This window comes from Nycticebus coucang, chromosome 2 (genome assembly GCF_027406575.1).
Source record: "Nycticebus coucang isolate mNycCou1 chromosome 2, mNycCou1.pri, whole genome shotgun sequence".
Classification (NCBI taxonomy): domain Eukaryota; kingdom Metazoa; phylum Chordata; class Mammalia; order Primates; family Lorisidae; genus Nycticebus; species Nycticebus coucang.
The window spans coordinates 78,289,869-78,310,810 of NC_069781.1; the positions used below are offsets into that span (position 1 = coordinate 78,289,869).

At 43.9% G+C, this 20,942-nt stretch overlaps 1 protein-coding gene across 9 annotated transcripts in view; it reads right to left on the reverse strand.

Annotated features, from left to right (window-relative positions):
• Nucleotides 1-3,298: 3,298 nt before the first annotated feature.
• Nucleotides 3,299-20,942, reverse strand: part of KANK1 (KN motif and ankyrin repeat domains 1) — a 217,061-nt gene continuing 199,417 nt past the window's right edge. For 6 of the 9 annotated variants that reach the window (XM_053574287.1, XM_053574293.1, XM_053574344.1 and 3 more), the window contains 8 exons: nucleotides 18,471-18,668; nucleotides 17,704-17,812; nucleotides 16,056-16,286; nucleotides 14,564-14,651; nucleotides 11,251-11,470; nucleotides 8,144-8,286; nucleotides 7,284-7,484; nucleotides 3,299-4,990 (listed from right to left, as the gene is read on the reverse strand). In XM_053574287.1, coding sequence (XP_053430262.1) covers nucleotides 4,814-4,990; nucleotides 7,284-7,484; nucleotides 8,144-8,286; nucleotides 11,251-11,470; nucleotides 14,564-14,651; nucleotides 16,056-16,286; nucleotides 17,704-17,812; nucleotides 18,471-18,668 — 1,367 coding nt within the window. In that variant the 3' untranslated portion in view covers nucleotides 3,299-4,813. The remainder of the gene's footprint in view (nucleotides 4,991-7,283; nucleotides 7,485-8,143; nucleotides 8,287-11,250; nucleotides 11,471-14,563; nucleotides 14,652-16,055; nucleotides 16,287-17,703; nucleotides 17,813-18,470; nucleotides 18,669-20,942) is intronic. The other 3 variants (XM_053574300.1, XM_053574315.1, XM_053574307.1) reach the window with 3 other exon arrangements.

The window sequence follows — 20,942 nt, forward strand, 5'->3', positions numbered from 1 at the left end:
TTTATTCCTGAGCTAAAGCAATGGTTCATGGCCTTCTTCAGGAAGTAGGCAAGAAAAAGATGGACTTGGAAAAACACTCCCAAGAGCCATCTGTGTACTTAGTTGCTGTCACCTTGTACTAAGCTGCCCCTCTGCTCCTGAAAGGACTTCTGGAAAGGACTACTCAGGAGATGCAGAAATGCCTCTAAACATGGATGAACAACACACAAAGACAGTGTGGTATCTTGTCTTGTCCCCTGTAGACCGGGATTTGGTGTTTTTATCAACAGCAAAAGCTAAGCTCCTGATACATCAGAGATAACATATTTGTTTCGATAAAGTTCTCCCACCTGCCTAACTTGTTTGGAAAAAAACAGAGGTATAGTGTCTCATAATATGGAAGTAACAAATTCTCAGTGTGGGCCAAAGGACACGTTGAGAAACACCAGAGATGCTTCTTAACCAGGCAAGATTCCCAGACCTAAAGAGTCAGAATCCTCAGGGTGGGCTTAAAATTTCTATTTTTCAGATAGGCGTGGTGGCTCACCCCTGTGATCCTAGTACTCTGGGAGGCCAAGACAGGTGGGTTGCCTGAGCAACAGTGAGACCCCGTCTCTACTAAAAATAGCCCAGCATTGTGGCAGGCACCTGTAGCCCCAGCTACTCAGGAGGTTGAAGCAAGAGGATCACTTGAGCCCAAGAGTTTGAGGTTGCTGTGAGCTATGACATCGTAGCACTCTACCAAGGGTGACAAAGGGAGACCCTGTCTCAAAATAATTTCCCCCCCATTTTTTCCTCAGAAACTCTTACAAATGCTGTGAGAGGAAAGCTTACACAAAAGTATCACAAAAGTATTTCCACTTTAGCCGGCTCCCCCAGAAAGGACATAGCAGGGTTTTAAGAAAGGTTTACAGTTGGTTATTCATTATATCCTTTGAAGGAGAAATAGCGGTTTTCTTACCTGATTCTGTCTGCAAGGATTGCCATGTACCTGCAGTGTTACAAAAATCAGTGATAAAATTGTTTTCAGAGTATTGGTAACTTACAGGAAAGGGCTCATCACTTCATGTATTTTGGTGTTTCCAGTGAATTTTTCCAAAGCACCTTCCTCAACTCTCCACCTCTATAAGTGACAAGTTGAGAGGTTTAGTTGTCACCTTGGTTGTAATAGTGGCAGGGCACATTGTGAGTTTTACTTTAACATTAAACTCTCCAGGGTCCCACTGCTTGGTTCCTGTTGTCTTGGGGTGATTCCAACCTCCAGCCGCTCAACTTCTCAACTTTCCTGGAAATTGTCTCACTGTCACCTAAGGGTTTAGCCTTCTATTAACTTAAAGCTGAAAAATACAATCAGGAGTCCCCAGCCCTATGCCAGCTTCATGTGGGGACCTTGCCCAATCCTCCTGTCACAAATCCCTGTGTGGAGTCGTAATAAATCGTAGCTGTACCAATGGGATAATCAGGCTTATTTATATAGTGTGCCAAGATCCCAAGATAAAAAGCATTCTAAGTGCCCAGAGTTATTAAAGCAAACAAGGCAGGAGCCAGCATGCGTTACCAGAGGTTAGATACTGTGTAAGACCTCATTCTAAGATAAAACAAGATTTGTTTTCTTTTTCACAATTTAGCACAAGAAACCTGAAGGGCAGCACTCAAACACAGAGATTCATTTTCTCATGCATTTATATTAATGCCTTTCCATTCTCCAGTGGAACAAAGAAAATTCTCAGGCCCACAATCCACCTGAGATACAATCCTCTTTGCTCAAAAGGCATGTTGTGCTGCTAAGGGGCAGACGACACCCGGGCTGTGCTTCTCTTCACAAACACACATTCTGCGCTTTAATTTATTGCACCATTTTGAATGTGGAGGAATTTGGGCATGAATAACCTGCGTGAACCAAAATTTAGCTGGAATCCCAGAGCTAAAGGATCAGTCCTGGGAGGGAAAGGGGCTTATGACTCCAGGTAGCTGTGACCTCACTTTCACAGTTCACGGCAGAGGACGGTCATTTGTAGTCCTGAGAGAGCTGCCCATCAGTGCCCAGATCTGCTACTCCCCAAGCTCTTCTCTGAAGGATGCAAACTTCAACTCTGGGAAACAGGCATTAAGAGGAAATACCTAGGCTCAGTACCTATAGCTCAGTGAGTAAGTTGCCAGCCACATACACCGAAGGTGGTGAGTTCCAGCCTGGCCTGGCTTGCTAAATAATGACAACTGCAACCCCCACCCACAAAAAAAAAATGATCAGGCGTTGTGGCAGGCGCCTGTGGTCCCAGCTACCCGGGAGGCTAAGGCAAGAGAATCTCCTGAGCCCAAGTTTGAGGTTGCTGTGAGCTGTGACGCCATGACACTCTACCGAGGGCGACATAGTAAGACTCTGTCTCAAAAAAAAAAAAAAAAAAAAAAAAAAAGTGAAGTATCTATTGGAAAAGACTGGCATTTTTCTTGAGCTCGATATTATCTTTTTTTTTAGAGACTTTCATTTTGTTGTCCTAGGTAGAATGTGTGGCATCACAGCTCACAGCAACCTCAAACTCCTAGGCTCAAGCGATCCTCTTGCCTCAGCCTGCTGAGTAGTTGGGACTATAGGCACCAGCCACGGTGCCCGGCTAGTTTTTCTGTTTTTTGAAGAGGCAGGGTTTCACTCTTGCTCTGGCTGGTCTCCAACTCCCCAGCTCAAGCAACCCACCTCAGCCTCCCAGAGTACTAGGATCTTAGGGGTGAGCCACTGTGCCCAGCCTGATGTTTAATTTTTTAAAAAGAGGGAAGGAAGGAGGAAAAGAAAAGTTTTAAAGGTATTTCTCCAATGCATCAGGCCCTCCTAAATGGCTTTAGTTAAAACTCACCATCAGTAACAGTGCCAAAACACTTCAGTCTGAATTTTGGCTGTCATGCTTCTTCATTCCCAACTACCTTTACTTTTCAAAAAGAGCTTGAAAACGGGCTGTCTAGCTAACAGAATGCTGAAATAAAAAGTCTGTCCAGCTTCATCTCTCCTTATTGCTATACATCTCAACCAGTCACCCAGCAGGTGGATCCAAAATTCGAGTCCAACATTACTTTTGCACCTAAGAGCCAACTCAGAGGCTCCCGTGAGAGCTTATCTGTCTGATTTTAGCCCCCTGACTTGCCACCTGAGTCATGAGCTGAGCTATGGAGATGGACAGGTGCTCTCAGAAGACACCGCCTCCCTATTGGAGCCCAGAGTCCAAGACCAGTGGACTTGCCCTCCCTGCTCAGTCCATCCATCAGTGTTTGCTGTAAGTCACCAGGATCAGGGCAGACAGCTGTCGGTGATGAAGCAAGGACAAGGAAAGGGGCTTAATGAAATTTTATTTTGGAAATATGGCAAGAGTCTAAGGCACTTCAAACATTTAAATACATATAAGACCAAAGTAAATGTGACATGGTATAAAGGAATCAATCCATAAATACATAGAGAACTACACTATGTTTCTCTAGAGGCAAATATATAGCCAATTCCTCTAACACAATCCAACCTTTACCAACAGATACAGACAGGGTTGTGCAAGTATTAATAAAAATATGGTAATGTTACATCGTTCTTCACGTCTTTAATTACTATAGAATATAAAAGTTGAAAATACTGTGTCGATTTAATATAGATACCTTTTATATAAAAAGTCATATAATACATCCAACTAAAAATACTTCCTGCTGTAAGTTTTATACTTTTTGGGAGTTCTATTTTCTATACTTAAATCAGGAACTACCAGTCCAGGCTCAAGTTGCTGACAGTCAAAACCATCTCAATTTCCTTATTTTAATAATAAAGACAAAAGGAACATCAACAAAACCACCCTGGAATGGAATTTTGGAAGAGATTTCCAATGGTTCTGCATTTTGTAAATACAAATATTTGTGGAAAATTTTAAGACATGATGCCAATGAGAACCTTACATTTCTTTAGTGGTGGTGGGAGGGGGAGGAGCAAGTAGAGAGGAGGCGGCGCCCTTTCAGATCAGGTTACAGTTTCCTACCACTGTACATAACGGAGCAGAGACTCGACAGCAGCAGAGAGTGGGTTAAAGTGTGCCCTACACAGAGAGAAGATGGCCTGAAAGGAGGTGTGTGGCCCAGGCTGGCAGTCTCTGCCCTGTGAAAGCTTCAGCCTTTAGCCCTCAGCTTTATGCTTCTGTTTGCTGGTGAGCTCAGGCACAATACATATACATTCAGTATCTGTCAACCCAACAGGAACAATTAGCAGCTTAATGGTGGCCTGTAAATTGAGAGCTATTTGCATGTAATCAATCAAATGAACCTCGGTGGGTGGGACCGGGAGACGTCTTCCTTCCAAGCCTAGGGGTGCCCTAGATACCAGGAAAGGAAAAAAATTGGGGATTAATAAGTATCCTCAGCAGATGTGCTCCCTGTGACATAAAAGCACCGTCCCTCACAGCCAACAACCACCTGTGAGCCAGAGCCTTGAAAGCTCTGGCTGAGACCAGAGAACAGATATCCACAGCAGCAGACTTGGCTCCAAGGTCAGCCAGGCCCAGCAATGCCATATCCAAGTCAACTGCCCACTCAGAGCAAGCTCCAGACTACAGGCTGCCCACCGTCTGCTGTAGGAAGAAAGCCAAGACCCATGGTGATATGAATCCCTGGGCTCGGGGTGTGATTTGGATAATTCTGCACAGAATAAAAACCTCCATGGGAGGATGTAAGGAAAATGTTCAGGCAAGCAGGCCCCAGTCTCTGCTAAATATTAGCTCTCCTGGCCTTCAGGGTGGGGCAGACCAATGAACTCTTAAACTCCATATCAAAACTTCCATTTTTAGAATCAATACAAAACCCCCCATGTCTCCTGTCAATTCCCGGAGGATGGAGGGTCTGCCAGCCTGCTGGACTTCAGCCTATTTACGAATGCCAAATGCACAACACTGACCGGAGACGGGGCCTTTGCGAAGTTGACGTGGGCATAGAGAAGAACAGCGATGTCCTTGTGTCCTGCTTCCAGGGCTATCGAGAGCGCGGTGCTGCCATCCTTAAGATAAGACAGAAAGAACAAACCAGGTTGGGTTTCTCAAACTTACAGACAGCCAAAAGGTAACAAAACACTCTCCAGCATTGATGCGGTTCCCCAAAGACAGCCATTTGTTCGTTCCTTCAGGAAACTTTTCTGAACCTCTAAGGTGTGGGGCCTGAGGATGTGAAGATGAATGAGGCAGGCTCCACCTCAGGAAATCTCAGTCAAGAGGAGAGAGAATCACCCCCTTCCCTGTGTCTTTGCCTCACGGTACTAGCACGGAGGTCTGTACACTGTGGAACCTCAAAAATTGCAGGCTGCCCACGAAGAACTCTGCCTCAACCATTTCTGCCCACCAGAAGGGAACAGAAGGAGAAGACGGGTAGAAACATAACTGACTTTCTTTTTTTCTTATAATTACAAACGATCAGGCAAGTACCATGGTGTGTGTTCAGAGGCCCTGCAATTTGCCAGACTATCTCTTTAACTCTGCTCTTGGAGAGGGAGCTGTGACCCTACAGCCCTTAGCCACCTCACTGTTTAATGCTGCAGGTAACACCTACATGTCAGCATTCAATCTCGGTGGCTTGCAGTAAGTAAAGAGAAACACCACAGAGTGTAAAGACCGTGTAGGAATTTAGATGGATACAAAGAGTACCAGGGCAAAGAGCAGCACAACTTATTTTCTGTCTAGTCTTGAAATAGGGACTCCCCTTTTGTCAGCAGTAGCAGGAAATAATTTGCATGTGGTTTAACCAGATGGTCCTTCCCGCCTGCACTGTGGGTTCTTACTTTTCTCATGGAGGCCAGATGATGTTCTCTACTTCTTTATGGATGAGAAGTAGGCAAGTGGCTGAGGTGGCCAGGATTTCTGGGTATTACTGTGGCTCTAAGGCTTTTTTTAAATTTGAGACAGTCTCACTCTGTGCCCTGGCGTCATCATAGCTCACAGAAAGCTCAGTCTCTGGTCCAAAGAGCTTTATTTGCCTCAGCCTCTTGAGTAGCTGGGACTACAGGCACCTGCCACAATGCCTGGCTAATTTTTTCTATTTTTAGTAGAGATGGGGTCTTACTCTTGCTCAGGCTGGTCTTGAACTCCTAAGCTCAAGTGGTCCACCTGTCTTGGCCTTCCAGAGTACTGGGATTACAAGCAGGAGCCACTGTACCCAGAGGCTCTACGGCCTACTACTATATCCACAAGCTAGTTTATGTTGAAGAGAACGTAAGTGAAAGCAAACAAAAACCAAAACTCATCTAGCATAAGCTATCCCTGAGGAAAGAGAAGTTAAAAAGTCTCCCTCCCTTCAAAGGGAGCTTGAAGGGATGTGGTGCCAGCAGCTATCTTGCCTGTGGAGGGAGCTGAAACTGCGAAGAAGTCAACCCTTCAGGCCTCTCAAGCTCCCACTGGTTTGCTGTTCTTGCTGGTTTGGGCCCAGAGGGATCTGAAGTTTAGAGCCAAGGAGGATACTTTTTCTTTAACTTTCTGGTGTTTTGACCTAAATAAAGCTCTGGTCCAAACCCATGCTCCACTGAGATGAACTTTCAAAAACAGAACCAACCCTCTCCATTCAGTGACCTTAAGCTCTTTCACCACTCGAATGCTAGTTCCCGGGCCTTGTGCCTATGGGTGTTCCTCCTCTTTGGCCTGGAGACACCCAGAAGTGTCCTCTTTCCCCAGCCAAGGGCTTACCTGGGAATATGGACGAGGAGATGAGGGAAATGGGAGAGGCGATTAGAGCAATGATGATAGAAACAGACTGAGCAGAAATGGGAAAATGTGCTTTGAAGGAAAGCTGAGACTCTCTGGATGCTTTAGCTTGTCACATGTCCCAAGTCATTCACTTTGATGGGCTACAGTGGGCTACAGTGGATCCCCTGCTATCACTGCACTCAGGTGGAAAGTGTTTCACTAGGACAGGCACTGGTTTCTGTCATCTAATAACCCATTTTTCTAAGGACTGATAAACCGGATTTCCAACTAGACCAAGGACCCTGCTGCCTTCCCTTCTTGGTGGACTTACCAGAGGTCACCTACACTGAGCTGACCTGTAGCGTAAGTCTGTTCACCGTCAGTGTAGTAGTTTACGTACACGCCTATTAAAGCCCTTGTTCCTTTTATGAAACTCGGGTGAGCCCTGTTTATCACTCTGAATTTGGCTTCAGTTAATGGGAGTATTGGTTCACACATAATAATAAGTGTGCAGGCTGGGTGGTGAAGGGAGGTGGCGTGGATGGCAACACAAATCCATGACAATAAAGGAGAGGACAGGATTCATTCCTCTCCCAAGGAGGCCCAAAGGAGACAGCTTACGTTGTCCTCCAGGTGGCCGTTGCAGCCCGGCTGGGCCAGCAGCAGCTTCACGATCTCCACGTGCCCATGCTCACTGGCACACATGAGGGCCGTGGAGCCCTCGTCATCCTGGATGTTGACGTCAGCCCCACAGGCCAGCAGGCCCTTCACCATGTCTATCCGCCCGTGACTGACCGCCAGCATGAGGGCCGTCTGCCCTGCCTACAGGAAGGAAAGACAGTGGACTTCAGAAGTACATACTGAGCTGCTGGAGGGGGCCGGTGGTAGGACTGAGCTGGGGGAGGGGCAGAGAGTGATGACAGAAGGGAAAACTGGACATGGGATGACTAAGGGTTGGGTGGGGACAGGCATGGAGAAACTAGTTTCTTGTGAGCCAAGTAAGATCATAAAGAAGTCAATTTTCACTTTAGCATAGAGGATCTGTCTCATCAGAGTAAGGAGCTGGGGAGTTCAGAAGGTGTATAAAAGTCAAGTTGTGAACACATCTGCACTCGGGACACTGTGCCTGGCATGTAGACACTTCAACAGGGAAACGGAAAGCAACAGATGCTGGGCATACATAGGGACTCCCAGTCGCTTATGTGCAGGCAGACTTACACCATGTCCACGCAAACTGCAAACAGAGAAAGGCAAGGCAAGGGAGGGAAAAGTTTCCAATGTAAAATATAAGCCTGTAGTTCACGGGTGGGTTTGGTCAGCAAGGGTACCAGGCAGCGCATGGACTCGGGTGGGCCAGCGAGCGAACGCATCGTGGTAGGAAGCATGGTGTTGGTATCTGCTGTCAGAGTGATCACTGCAGGCCTGGGTGCTGCCCACTGGTCAGACCAGCAATGGAGAGCATGGGGAGCAGGTGTGCTCACCTGACTGGCTTTGGCGTTCACGTCTCCACAGGCGAAGAGTTCTTCCACAACCCGCATATCCTTCTCCGCTTCCACGGCAGCAAGGGCGGCCAGCATGATGGGGGTATACCCCGCTTTGTTCTGGTGATCCACGTTACACACATCTGCAAACAAAGGAGGATCTTAGGGAGCAGCCATCTCCTGACAGCAGCTGTACACAGGGACTGACGTATGGGGTTTACAAGAGCCCAGCGAACTGACACCAGTTGGTCAGAGAGTGACTTAGGAGGAAATGTGGAAGATGACTTCATGCAAACAAAAAAAAAAAAAAATTTTTTTTTTTTTTTTTCTATTCATCAGGCCTGAAGCAACAGAAATGACAGTAAGCTTCTACAGCAAAGCTTGTTTACAACTGGAGGTTGAACTGCGACAGCTTGGGGTCTGTGAGTTCTAAGTAAGGGCTGCTTTGGAGAATAAACAATGGTATGGAATCTAGGCATTCAGCTGTGTTTAGGAAATCAATGCTTTGGAGTGAAGCAGACACTGAGAGCCAGAGATGAAAGAAGGGTTTGTAAGGGCTGTGTCTGGACACTGAACATGGTGTTGTCTACTTATCCAAACACTACTGATTCTGAGACCGAGTTTGTGACTCTGACTTATTCGGGGTCCTTGGAAGCAGAATTCCAGCCACACAACATGTAGCGCTAGATGTATGGTCTGAGAGCAGACGTACTGCGTCTTCTAAGAAACAGCCAAGGATGGACAGACCCAGTAAACTAGACCTTTTCTATTCCTGTAATTCTGAAGGAGTCTTCAAGGCTAAATTACTTTTAGACATTTAAAAGTTCCTCCAGGGCGGCGCCTATGGCTCAGTCGGTAAGGCGCAGGCCCCATATACCGAGGGTGGCGGGTTCAAACCCGGCCCTGGCCAAACTGCAACCAAAAAATAGCCGGGCATTGTGGTGGGCGCCTGTAGTCCCAGCTGCTCGGGAGGCTGAGGCAAGAGAATCGCTTAAGCCCAGGAGTTGGAGGTTGCTGTGAGCTGTGTGAGGCCACGGCACTCTACCAAGGGCCATAAAGTGAGACTCTGTCTCTATAAAAAATAAAAATAAATAAAAATAAATAAATAAAAAAGTTCCTCCAGCAAATTCAATGAAATGACAGGAAAGTGTTAGAGAGTAGCATTTATGTGTGACCAAGTTACAATGTTTGGAATGTAAAGGAATAAGCAGAGAAGGTACTATGGTACCTTAAGATCCCAAACAACTGCATAGTAAGGACACAATAGTGTTTTAGAGAAAGTGCTTATTTTTATATAGAAAAGAAAAGGCTGAGTGATGGAGAAATGGGTGGTCCGCATGTTCTTCGAGGCGCCACAGTATCTGGGCTGTTGTTCTGCACAGATGCTGAAGCATCCTAGGTTCACACTTTAGGGAGTCAGAATCTCAGTCTATAATGGCAAGCAATAAATATTAAGTAAATAAAGAGGAGTGATTAACTCAAACCATCCAACAATGAAATAAAAATCATTTAATTTGCCAAGCTGTTTTATCCATTCTAATTTTCCAAGGGTATATGAAATTGTTCCTTTCAAGAGTAATACTATGTAATCTTGTTTCCAGCTTCCCTGGCTATTATCTGCTTCTCTGTTGAACAACAACTTGGGCTGACATTATTACCAGCTCTGTTTAATGTCTGGAAAGTCTGAAGGGAAGGAGGCTTGAAATTCCTTTCTGTGAGATGGAAAGTTATACCCTAATATGGCCACTAAAACAGGGAACAAGCGAACTTAGAAGAGAAAAAAAGGATAGATCTGCTTGGTTTTCTTCCTGCATTAAACCCAATTCCCCCAAACAGGGTAGAAAAGAACTGGACAGTGGACCAAGAGACAAGTCAGAAAAACTGGACAGTTTTACTGCATAGTCTGTTAGGTGTTCACACTGTATCTTCATTAATTAGACTGACAGTACTGTGAATTCTGTACCAGTCACACACTAAAAGTAAAAATATATAGTAAGAAATAAATGAGGCGGCAACTGTAGCTCAGTGGGTAGGATGCTGGCTGGTGGGTTCAAACCTAGCTCGGGCCAGCTAAAACAAAGACAACTACAACAAATCAGTGTAACCTGGCTTATTGTACCCTCAATGAATCCCCAACAATAAAAAAAATAATAATAAATAAAATAAAATATTTATGTAAAAAAAAAAAAAGACAACTACAACAACAAAAAAAATAGCTGATGTTGCGGCAGGCGCCTGTAGTCCCAGCTATTTGGGAGGCTAAGGCAATTAAGCCCAAGAGTTTGAGGTTGCTGTGAGCTGTGACGCCACAGCACTCTACCCAGGGCAATAGCTTGAGACTCTGTCTCAAAAAAAAAAAAAAGAAAGAAATGAAAGTGATTTGAGGACTATGTGTATCACTGAACTGCTCCATTTGAACAAGATTCTAAAGCAAGCTCACTACTTTTCAAAAGGACCTTTCTAAATTCACTTGCTCACTTCACGTGTAACATTGCACTGCATACATTCTGTGATAGCAAATTTACACTATTCTCATCATTATGGTCCGGATGTAAGAATAACACTCCCTTTGCTCTATGCCAGTTCCCCAGTGATAGTATATTGGGGTAAGAATGGGGATGATTCTACCAGACAGTGGCTTTGCGTAGTCCCTATCTTGAGCACCCTCCTTCTGCAGGACCACAGGATGGTGGTCGTGGAGCAAGGACAAGTTGAGAGGTTGCTGAGCACCACTGCTATGACTCTGGGCCTGTGAGCAGCACCCTGCCTTTTGGGAGCAGGAGCAGCCAAGCCTGCATGATTCAGCTCAGGAGGGAACGTGAGTCATGTTTGTCACCAGGGATACCCCTCACTTGAATGTTGGTGGAACTGCAGAGAGAATAGCCTCAAACCTTTCAAAACAGATCTAGAATCCGTATCACCCAGTTTTGTGGAGACTTCAAGTCTCCCACAAATGACTCAAGAACAACATTCTTGCTACTCCTTGAGGAAAAGCAAAGAAAAGGATTTTAGGGTGGTAAGAGAATTTAGGAGTGGCTCAACCAGCTTCTGTGAGATGAATCGTAACCCAAGTGCTGTTAGAGAAAAGATGGGGGCAGCCAACCTACCAGCATCCAAAAGCAGCTTCACAATCTCAAAGTTGGAGTGGGACACGCTGTAATGGAGGGCTGTGTTGCCATTACCATCGGCCATGTTGATGACGTAGCGGAGGACTTCTGGGGAGATGGCCTCAAAGGCAGCTATGTAGTCCCCCACCATGGCTGGGACGGCTGACTTCTGACTGGACACGCGGAACCACTCGTGCTGGAGGGTGTTCAGACAGAACCTCTGCCAAAACAACAAGCAGCCATCAGTTGTTCTATTTATAAACCTTTCTGGGACCTAGCCTGAAGGCCCAAGTAGCAAGGCCTTTTATAGTCAAAGTACATGCAGTTACAATCTGCTCTGTTCTCAGAAACAACTAATGAGAGGCAGACCTCTAAGAGAAGCTTCAAACAGCAAACTGGGACCCCTTCCTGATTTTAAGCCACATTCATATTCTGATTTCTATAAAAGAGAACATACAGCACTGGGTCTGGAGACAGGCGGACCAGGTTCACATCTGGGCTCTGCTACTGCATGACCCTAGGGAAATGACTTTGACCCTGGCTCAGCTTCCTCATTTGAAAATTGGGGATAATACCTTCCTTTCACAGTGTATGTGATAAGAACAACACACTTAGGCCTGGCTCCATTCTAATACCAAGCTATTAATGTTATGTAACTATACTGACCTCACAAATTATTTTCATAGAAGTCAGGAAGACATTAATTAGCCCACACTTAATTACTGCGCTTCTTTCCTACCCAGAACAACCTTGACTCCTCCACTGTCCTGCACTGGGGGCCATAAATGTGCAGCAAGCCGACTGCCACCTCAATCCCAAGTACAAATGTTCAACCATGGAAAGGTCTGTGACTAATCTCATTACCCATCAGGATCTGCCTCTGGTTATCAGCCCCACTCAGACTTCCTTAAGCTGTGGACACGTGAATGGGGCGCTTGTTTAGGGGATGATCAAGCCAAGCATGGCTCACACGAAGCTTCACGCTGACCTGGTGCATTGGTGCTGGGGATGACTGCAATTCCTTTTTCATGGGCCTTCTTTTTATGAGTTTACCTTTGATTTGTGCTGTGCTTACTCTTTAGAAAAGTTTAAAAATACATCAAAGAACCACACAAAACTTTTAAGTCAAAAGCATCAGTACCCAATCATGAGGTTTTTGGGTTTTTTTGCAGCTTTTGGCCGGGGCTGGGTTTGAACCCACCACCTGCGGCATATGGGGCTGGCACCCTACTCCTCTGAGCCACAGGCACTGCCTGATCATTAGTTTTTTTTTGTTTGTTTGTTTTTTTTAATTAGTTTTTTTTTTTAAATTAAGTTTATTTATTTCTGTATTTTTTTTTGTTGTTGCAGTTTGGCCAGGACTGGGTTTGAACTTGCCACCCTTGGTATATGGGGCTGGCACCCTACTCTCTGAGCCATAGGCACCACCCCTGATCATTAGTTTTTAAACTATTCAATCATATCTTGGGCTGCTTGGAAAAGGTCCTGAAAGAATTAGCTTAATTTTTTTCTTTTCTTCTCCTCCGTCTTTTTACATATTCACGTTTCTATTTCTTTGATGTCATCACACAGAAAGAAGGGAGATTATGTCCTCTGGCTGTCCTAACTCTATTACTGCTTAAATCATCAGCATCCTGATAAAATTATGTGGCCCTGGCATTGTGACCACACATGTGTTTGCTACTGTTCACAGCACACCACCTTGAACACTTTTACAATGAATGAAAATTCCGTCAACAAAAAAATGTACCAGCACAGAGTGTGTCGTGTGCATTAACACCAGGCTCGGCAATTTGGGGGTTGCAGGAATGAAAAGGTCCTTTCTAAAGACCACACAAACTAGCATTGTTAGAACCCTAATGGCCATAAAATTTGGGGTCCTAAAGCGCCGTTTTTAAATTCAGGTTAAACCTACTGGGAAATATTGACACTACGGTGACATTTCATGGTTTTACTATTTGTGACCAAGATATATCCAGGCCTTCAATTTGTATGGATGAATTTCGCCATGTAGTTCTATGTTTCTCCTTGAACAGGACTTCTGTTTCTACAGCCAACCCTCTGTATCCACACGTTCTACATCCATGATTCAACCAACCAACGTGGAGAGAAAGCATTCGAAAAAATAAAAAGAAAAAAATAATAAAAATAATACACATATAAAAATACAGGGCAACAATAATACAGCATTTATGTTGTTTTATAAGTATCTGGGGTATGTGTAATAATTAAATAACATAGTATTTATTTATTTTGGAGACAGAATCTCATTTTGTAGATGTCAACGCTCACAGCAATCTCAAACTCTTGGACTTAAGCAATTCTCTTGCTTCAGCCTCCCAAGTAGCTGGGCCTACAGGTGCCCACCACAACGCCCGGCTATTTTTAGAGACAAGGTCTTGCTCTGGCTCAGGCTGGTCTTGAACCTGCCAGCTCAGTCAATCCATCTACCTTAGCCTCTCAGAGTGCTGGGATTACAGGCGCGAGCCACCATACCTGGCGTAAATACTACATTATTTTATATTAAGGGACTTTAAGCTTCTATGGAGTTTGGTATCCACAGGGGTCCTGGAACTACATTTTCTCAATGCACTGAAGATAACAGAGCTTCCTACCAGAGGGCTGGTCTGGCCTATGAAAGAATCTGCGCACATAAAAACCTCAGTGTGTGAGAGTGTCACACTTGGCAATGACAGCAGATAAACCACTGCATAGAAATATTGAGCTGCCCCATGTTGTGCCATCCATGATCACCAAGAGAACCACAACCTCTTGGCTATTTGCTTCTGAATCACACTGCGAGAAGACAAGTGTCGTTATTTTTATGTTTAAAAACAGTGGCTGCCTACATTCCAAATCAGAATGTAATATACAGTTTCATAACTAAAAGGAATGCTGACCTCATCCCAGATAGGTTTCTTTCAAAAACATACACTAACTGGGAAAAAAAAAAAAAATCTGGATGCTCCTCCCAGGACCGTAAGTTTCTGTAAACAGAAGTGGAATGTGTAGAAAGATGACAGACTGCAATTAGCACCCCCCCCCCCCCGCTTCTATCTGCAAGTATATGCCTCCACCCCAAGAAAAGTACAGGGTGGGTAAAGAATGTCCAAAGGTTGGCCTCAGGGAAACACTCACAGCAGGACCCAGGAAGTGAGGCAGCACCACACTCACTCTGCCCACTCAAGCTACAACACGTTGTGGGGCCAAGCATGAGAACGACAGCTCAGAGGCAGGCTGCAGATCTCACGGGCAGTGGTGTCCACCCGGCACCTTGCACAAACTGCAGACAGTGTCTTTAGGCCAGACTCACCATGTCTTTGCTGGTCAAAGCTTTGGGGTCATTTATATTATTTTTCAGTAAGTTGCACGCAGACAACATCTTTTCACTTAACTCGTACCTAAAAGGGGGGAAAATAGAGAGCTCGTGCTCAGTTACAACAGGAAAGTCACTTTATCGAAGCTCTATTATTCTTTAAAAGACAAGTGGCCCCAAGCCAGGCTGGGCAGATGGTAATGGTGCAAGGTGCCTGGTTGGAGGTAGCCTAGGCATGCCGCTGAGGTGTTGGAGGATTGACGGCACCGTGCAGGGTCACTACCTGCAGCTAGAGCCCATGGTCTTTCTGTAAGGGTACTTTTGGCTTCCCCAGTCTGGCTTTTATGACGTTGTGGCCTAACATTTGGAGATTTTTTTTGCTCCTTTTGTTCTACGTTCTTAAATATATTTTTACTCTTAAGGGGTTAAAGGGGTCCAAATTACCCTCCATCTGTTATATTGACCAGTTAAGACATACACATTTGGTGACACAGAAGTGTTTGCTTAATCCACAGGAAATATTAAACTGAAAAACCAGACGAAATATTAAACTGAAAAACCAAACCATATATATCGTCTACAAATTTTTTTGTACAAAAAAAATTTTGTAAATTTTTTTTCTACAAAAAAAATTGTAGAAATTGTATCTTGAGCTACTAAAAAACATCCTCAATGACAAGATATTAAGCTGTTTGAAAATACTTACCTTATGTTAACACAGTTAAACTTTCATTTGCTAAATTAAAGTTTTCTGAAATGTTCTATTATACCTCACACAATGGAGAAACTACGCTGAAGGTTCCATCTTTTTCCATTCTAATCTCTCTGGCTTTATGAACACACAATCCATACTTGCTAAGTCTTTAAAACTTACTACATCTTTAGGTTCATGTTGGGGCCAACCACACTGTTTGATATTTTCTTTCAGCTACTGTAACATTCCTAGGTCCACTCTGGTGGTGTTCCTGAACACTGGAGGCTCAACAACATACAGACGTGGGAGTGATGCGTATCACCTTTACAGTAAACAGAAACTGTGGTTGAGGCCAAACAACTGTTTCTCACTCACACAATGATCCTGTAATAATAATACACCTGGTCTCAAGATAAATGGCTAATGGTAAAATCTGAAATCTTACAAAACACTGTGATCTCCAAAAAAATTCAATTACATTTTTAAATGTAAGGTGAGATGTTTCAACATGGAAGCTTCAGTGGTGGTTCCAAATGTAAAATTAGATAACAAAAAGTTAAGGTTTCAGAAAACAAGTGTGATTAGATATAGAGCCATTCTCTTTGTTATTGTAAGCGATCCAAGAGTTACCACCACACTCTGCACTTGTATTTACTAATATAGCAATCAGATGTGCATACCTCTCAGGAAAAGGTAAGACCAAATAGATATAACTGCACAATCTCTGAAGTGGCCAACCATTGCCAAGTACATTAAACACGGGAGGGCTGGGGAGGAAAAGGGAATGTACCACACCTCTCTCTGATTTCCACCTTCTCAGGTTCACATTCTTGAACCTGCATTTCATCTTCCACCCTGGCAGACTTGAAACCTTCAATATTAACTGCATGGTGCCCTTCGGCCATCCCCCGAGTGTCTTCTTCCTCCTCTTCCTCAGGAGGATATTCAATGACATCACACTCATCATCTGACTCGGAAGAAGAGCTTTCATCTGAGCTGGAATCATCACTTGAAGTTGTTTCATACCTAGGTGGCAATCGGGATTTCAGGAGATGCAAGGTGTGCCCGTAAAGACCCAGCGACAGAAATTCTTATGCAGGGAAAGCTGCTGACTCCAGAAATACTACCAGCTGTTTTAGACCGTACACTGGTAAGTTCAAAGTAAGGTCTACCTAAATGACTAGTGGTTTTAATAGATTCTGACTTAAAAGGGACAACATGGATAGCCAACGGGTAAAATATACTACTTGTTAAAATTATGGCAGCTCTGGCTTCATATAAATCCAGAGAAAATTTACAGTTGCTCATTTTTTGATTTCTTTCATTTTTGCCCCCACTCTTCCTATTTTGCCCCATTAATTCTCCCAGTGTCAAGGTGAATTTAAATAATAAGTAGTTTCTCTGGTGCATGCCCTCCACATCACCCAATAAGACTTTTAAGATTTAGAAAATATATATCATCATGGTATCTTGGTGGTATACTTTGGTATAAATATTATCTCAGCTAACTTTGTACTTTGACATTCTTGTTGATTTTATATATCATTGGTGTTGAATGTCTACTAATCAATTCATTGCTTTGATTCAGTTATAGGTTTAACTATTTACCTGGCCAACTAAAGAGAAGGAACAGATAAACATTCTATTTAGAAAGCAAAGAAATGGCCAGGTACGGTGCCGTACGGTGCCTCACGCTTGTAATCTTAGCACTCTGGGAGGCCGAGGCGGGTAGATCTCTTGAGCTCACAGTAGTTCAAGACCAGCCCGAGCAAGAGTGAGACCCTGTCTCTATTAAAAATAGAAAAATTAGCTGAGTCTGGTGGTAGGCACCTGTAGTCCCAGTACTTGGGAGGCTGAGGTAAGAAGGATCGCTTGAGCTCAGGAATTTGAGGCTGCTGTGAGCTATAATGCCAAAGCACTCTACCCTGGGTGACAGAGACTCTGTCTCAAAAAAAAAAAAAAAAAAAAAAAAAAAAGGCGAAGCAATGATGACATGGCTAAGGCATTATTCAGGTGAAAGGCCCTACAACTTTGTGGAGAGCTAAGCCAAACCAACCGCCTGGAAGGAGTGGATGACTACCACTGGCCCCTGAGTGATGCTCCCAGTCTTACTGCTCATTTCTGAGGTCTAATATAGCTAAGTCCAACACAGGCCAACACAGTGCAGGCCTGCTGCATTCCTTGAAGACTAATTTCTTTTTTTTTTTTTTTTTTTTTCAGATCACAGGTGAGGTGGTGTAAATTGCTCAGCTTCATCAGGTATCCTTAAGAGAGTGACATATCCTTAAAAGTAGCAAGAGAGAAGAGAAGCCCAAATGCACCCCTCTGAGGAGGGAATCGTCCATCACCAAGATGTGGCAGCTTCCTAGACTAGGAACCTTAAAATGTGACTTAAAGAAAGGAGACAGACAGGTTAAAGTCTAGTACCACCGTCTCTCCTTACCCTCCATTAATGCCAACAAACTGAAGATTCTTTTTCGTGCCATTTGCGTCTTTGTTACCGTCTTTCTTCTTCATGATGGACTTCAGTGTACTTTCATTATTGGTACATACTGTGGAAAAGTGAATCAAGGGGTCAAATGAACATAACTCATACCCATACGAGTTAAATGAATATGTCATCTTCCTTCCTGTATAATTATTGTCTCACATGTGTAAATACAGATCTTGGCACGTATCTATGAGAAACTTGCATAGAATTCACTGGGGAAAATGTGTGCATACTAAGAAAATAATTTCAAAGTTCCATTAATAACAGTTTTCAAACGGGAAAAAAGTCAATTAGTACTTCCAGACATAATAAAACCAGTGACAACTGGCATTTGTGCCAAGATTTACTGCTTCTAAAGTGATGTCACGTCTCATTTGGGTCTCAGAAACCCCTTAGGCACTAAGATAGGAATTACTATTATTATTCTTTTTCTTCAGCTGTGATAACCTGGAAAAAGCTTATGCCTGGCAGAATGTGAAAGAGGAAATGCTGTTTAAGATATTTCATAATTCACAATGCCAGATACATTTCCTTCAGGGGATTGTTCGGCTTTCTTTCTTTGGTACTCTTTAATATAAAGATATTCTAGGTCTGCCTGCCAAACAACAACATGATCTTTTCTTCAGGTCAAGGTATGTGTATGAAGTGCGCTGATACTAAGTTGGAATGCGGATGATGCTGGTCTTAGAATCCTGCTACCCATGATTGAGAAAAGTTACCGTAGAAGCCAGCAGCTATTTGGTCATCTGTCAGGTTCACTGGAGACAGTGTACACTCCTCAGTGGGGAAGGTGTCCTGGTGGCCGAGGGCCTTTCCGTCCGTCATCTCCACCTCCTGCTCAGGCCACGATCTCTGGGTGCTTAATGGCCCTCCCGACTGCAGGCCTCCACATTTACAGGTGTGTTCCATGTTACTTCCTGTCAGGAGGGAGATGGGTATAGAATGTGTGATGCTAGGACTGAACAAAATGGGCTTTAAAAAATGATGCAGCTCATCATTTAAAATGGACTACTCAAGCCCCCTAAACTTCATCCCCACAGCCTTCTTTGACCCTTAACCTTTTCCCTTGTGACCACATGTGGCCCTGCCAAGCTTGCTACTCCAACTCCACAGCATTCCCCCCTTTCCTCTCCGTCCTGGCCACTATGCTAGCCTTGGTACTGGGTCACAGGAGTAGCATCCTGACGGCCCCTCTTCCATCACCATTTCCTGTCTGGCATACAGCTGCAGAGCAATACTGCTGCTCAGCTGTAATGCCATGAATACCCTAAAACGAAACCCAAAAAAAAAAAAAAAAAAAAATCCCACCCTAGCGCGGCGCCAATAACACACGCCTCTCAGTGTGCTAGATTACAGGTGTGAGCCATAATGCCTGGTCGCTCTACCATTTTTTTTAAACACAACTTTATAAAGTACTTTTACATTGAGGTATAATTAATATACAATTAGATGCATGGAAGTTGGATGATGTTTCATAAATATATATGCCTGTGTAACTACCTCTCTAATAGAGACACAAAACATCATTTCTCAGCCCAGGAACTACCTGCCCCCAACCACGTTTCCAGATAGTTTCCTTACCAGAAGGTACCCAGTACTACAAATTTTCTTACCACAGCTTCATTTTATAAACTAGGACTTTTTAAAGCTTCTCCAACCAAGGCCCAACCCCTTGGCCCTCATGCAGGCACCTGAGGGGCTTGTGTTGCCTGTGGGAATTTTTCCACTCAATTCAACTACTCCTTCACTCCATTCACAGTGGGCTTGTGACTCAATTACTCCCAACCCTGGGCTCTTCCTTCATAGGATGTTTTAGGCCTGGAATTTTGCCATCTTTCATCTGTTAAATTGTACCTATACTCTTTTCAAGGCTTGACCCAAATTCTGTTTTCTCTAGAGTCTTTTTTTCTATGATACCATTCCAAAGAGATCTCTTGTTCCATCACTGTCCTATACCACTTACTATCCACACTACAATACGCCTTGCCCCGCTTCTCAGTTTCCTGTGTGTCTCCTCAATGAGAATGCAAACTCCCGGAGTGCCTTCAGGCTATCTGGAGTCCTCTCCAGGGCTTAGCACAGTGCTGGGTACTAACAGGCCTTTTGTAAGTGCCCATGCAATACAGCCGAAAGTCATGAAGATTCTGTTGAGGCTAACTAGTAAAGCAAAGAACATCAGTAGACATCAAATTAGATTTCATTTGTCAAATCAGATGGAATCTATCACCTGTATTGCCAGAACGTGTTTTTTGGATGGTGCCGACTCTCTGGTTGGTTCTGCATGGGCCATAAACAATTCTCTGAACTTGGTAAGCACACACCTGCGGTGGACGGCACCACACAGGATGACAAAACTCTAACAAATGGCTGCTGTGCTGGAGCTAAACAAGAGGTGCAGCCCAGAATGTGAAAAATAAAGAGGCCAACAAAGCAAAATTCAAGGGTCTCAGCCTCACCTTTAGTCTCACCTGAATTAGGGGTGGGGCTTTAAAATGGTACAGATACAATAAAACTTCTGCAGGTGGGCCAGGCATTAGCAGTTTTAACATCTCCCCAGGCGATTCTATCGTGGTGCCAGGAGGGGGACCCAATGAATTAAACTAACCAATATACAAAAAACTTGTCTACTGAAAATAAGAGTTTAGACTCCCCTCTGGTTTCAACCCATCAATTTAGATGAATGTGAATTCTTAAGGATTAAGAATTCAGAATTCACTAGTGGTTTAATTCACAGTCCTGGACCACTAATAATAGAAGTCTGTAAACAGTAAATGCTACCCAAACAATAGGAGCAATTAGTAAACACCTTCAGAATTCTGGCACTCTGGTCTAGAGGTTCAAAATCTACCAGGTGACAGTGGTTAACACAGGCACAACTGGGGAGTTAGTCAACAGGGGAGTGGGCAACTGTAAAGTCTTATGTCACGAACTCAAATGTATCATAGCCATAAATGCTAATAAAGCATGAGACTCATTTTATGACTTGGCCAGATTAGTGATGACTAAAAGAGAGCAAGCGACAGAAATCTTAGTGTTCTAGAAGATAAGAGCACCTTTGATGCATTAATTCTAATTCCAACGTGCAGTTAGCATTTAATATATGGATAATCATAACAGCTAAGGCAAACTATAAAGAAAAACAAGTAACTTAAAATGAAAACTTTATGTCCTTGACTTTAGAAATGTGAAAA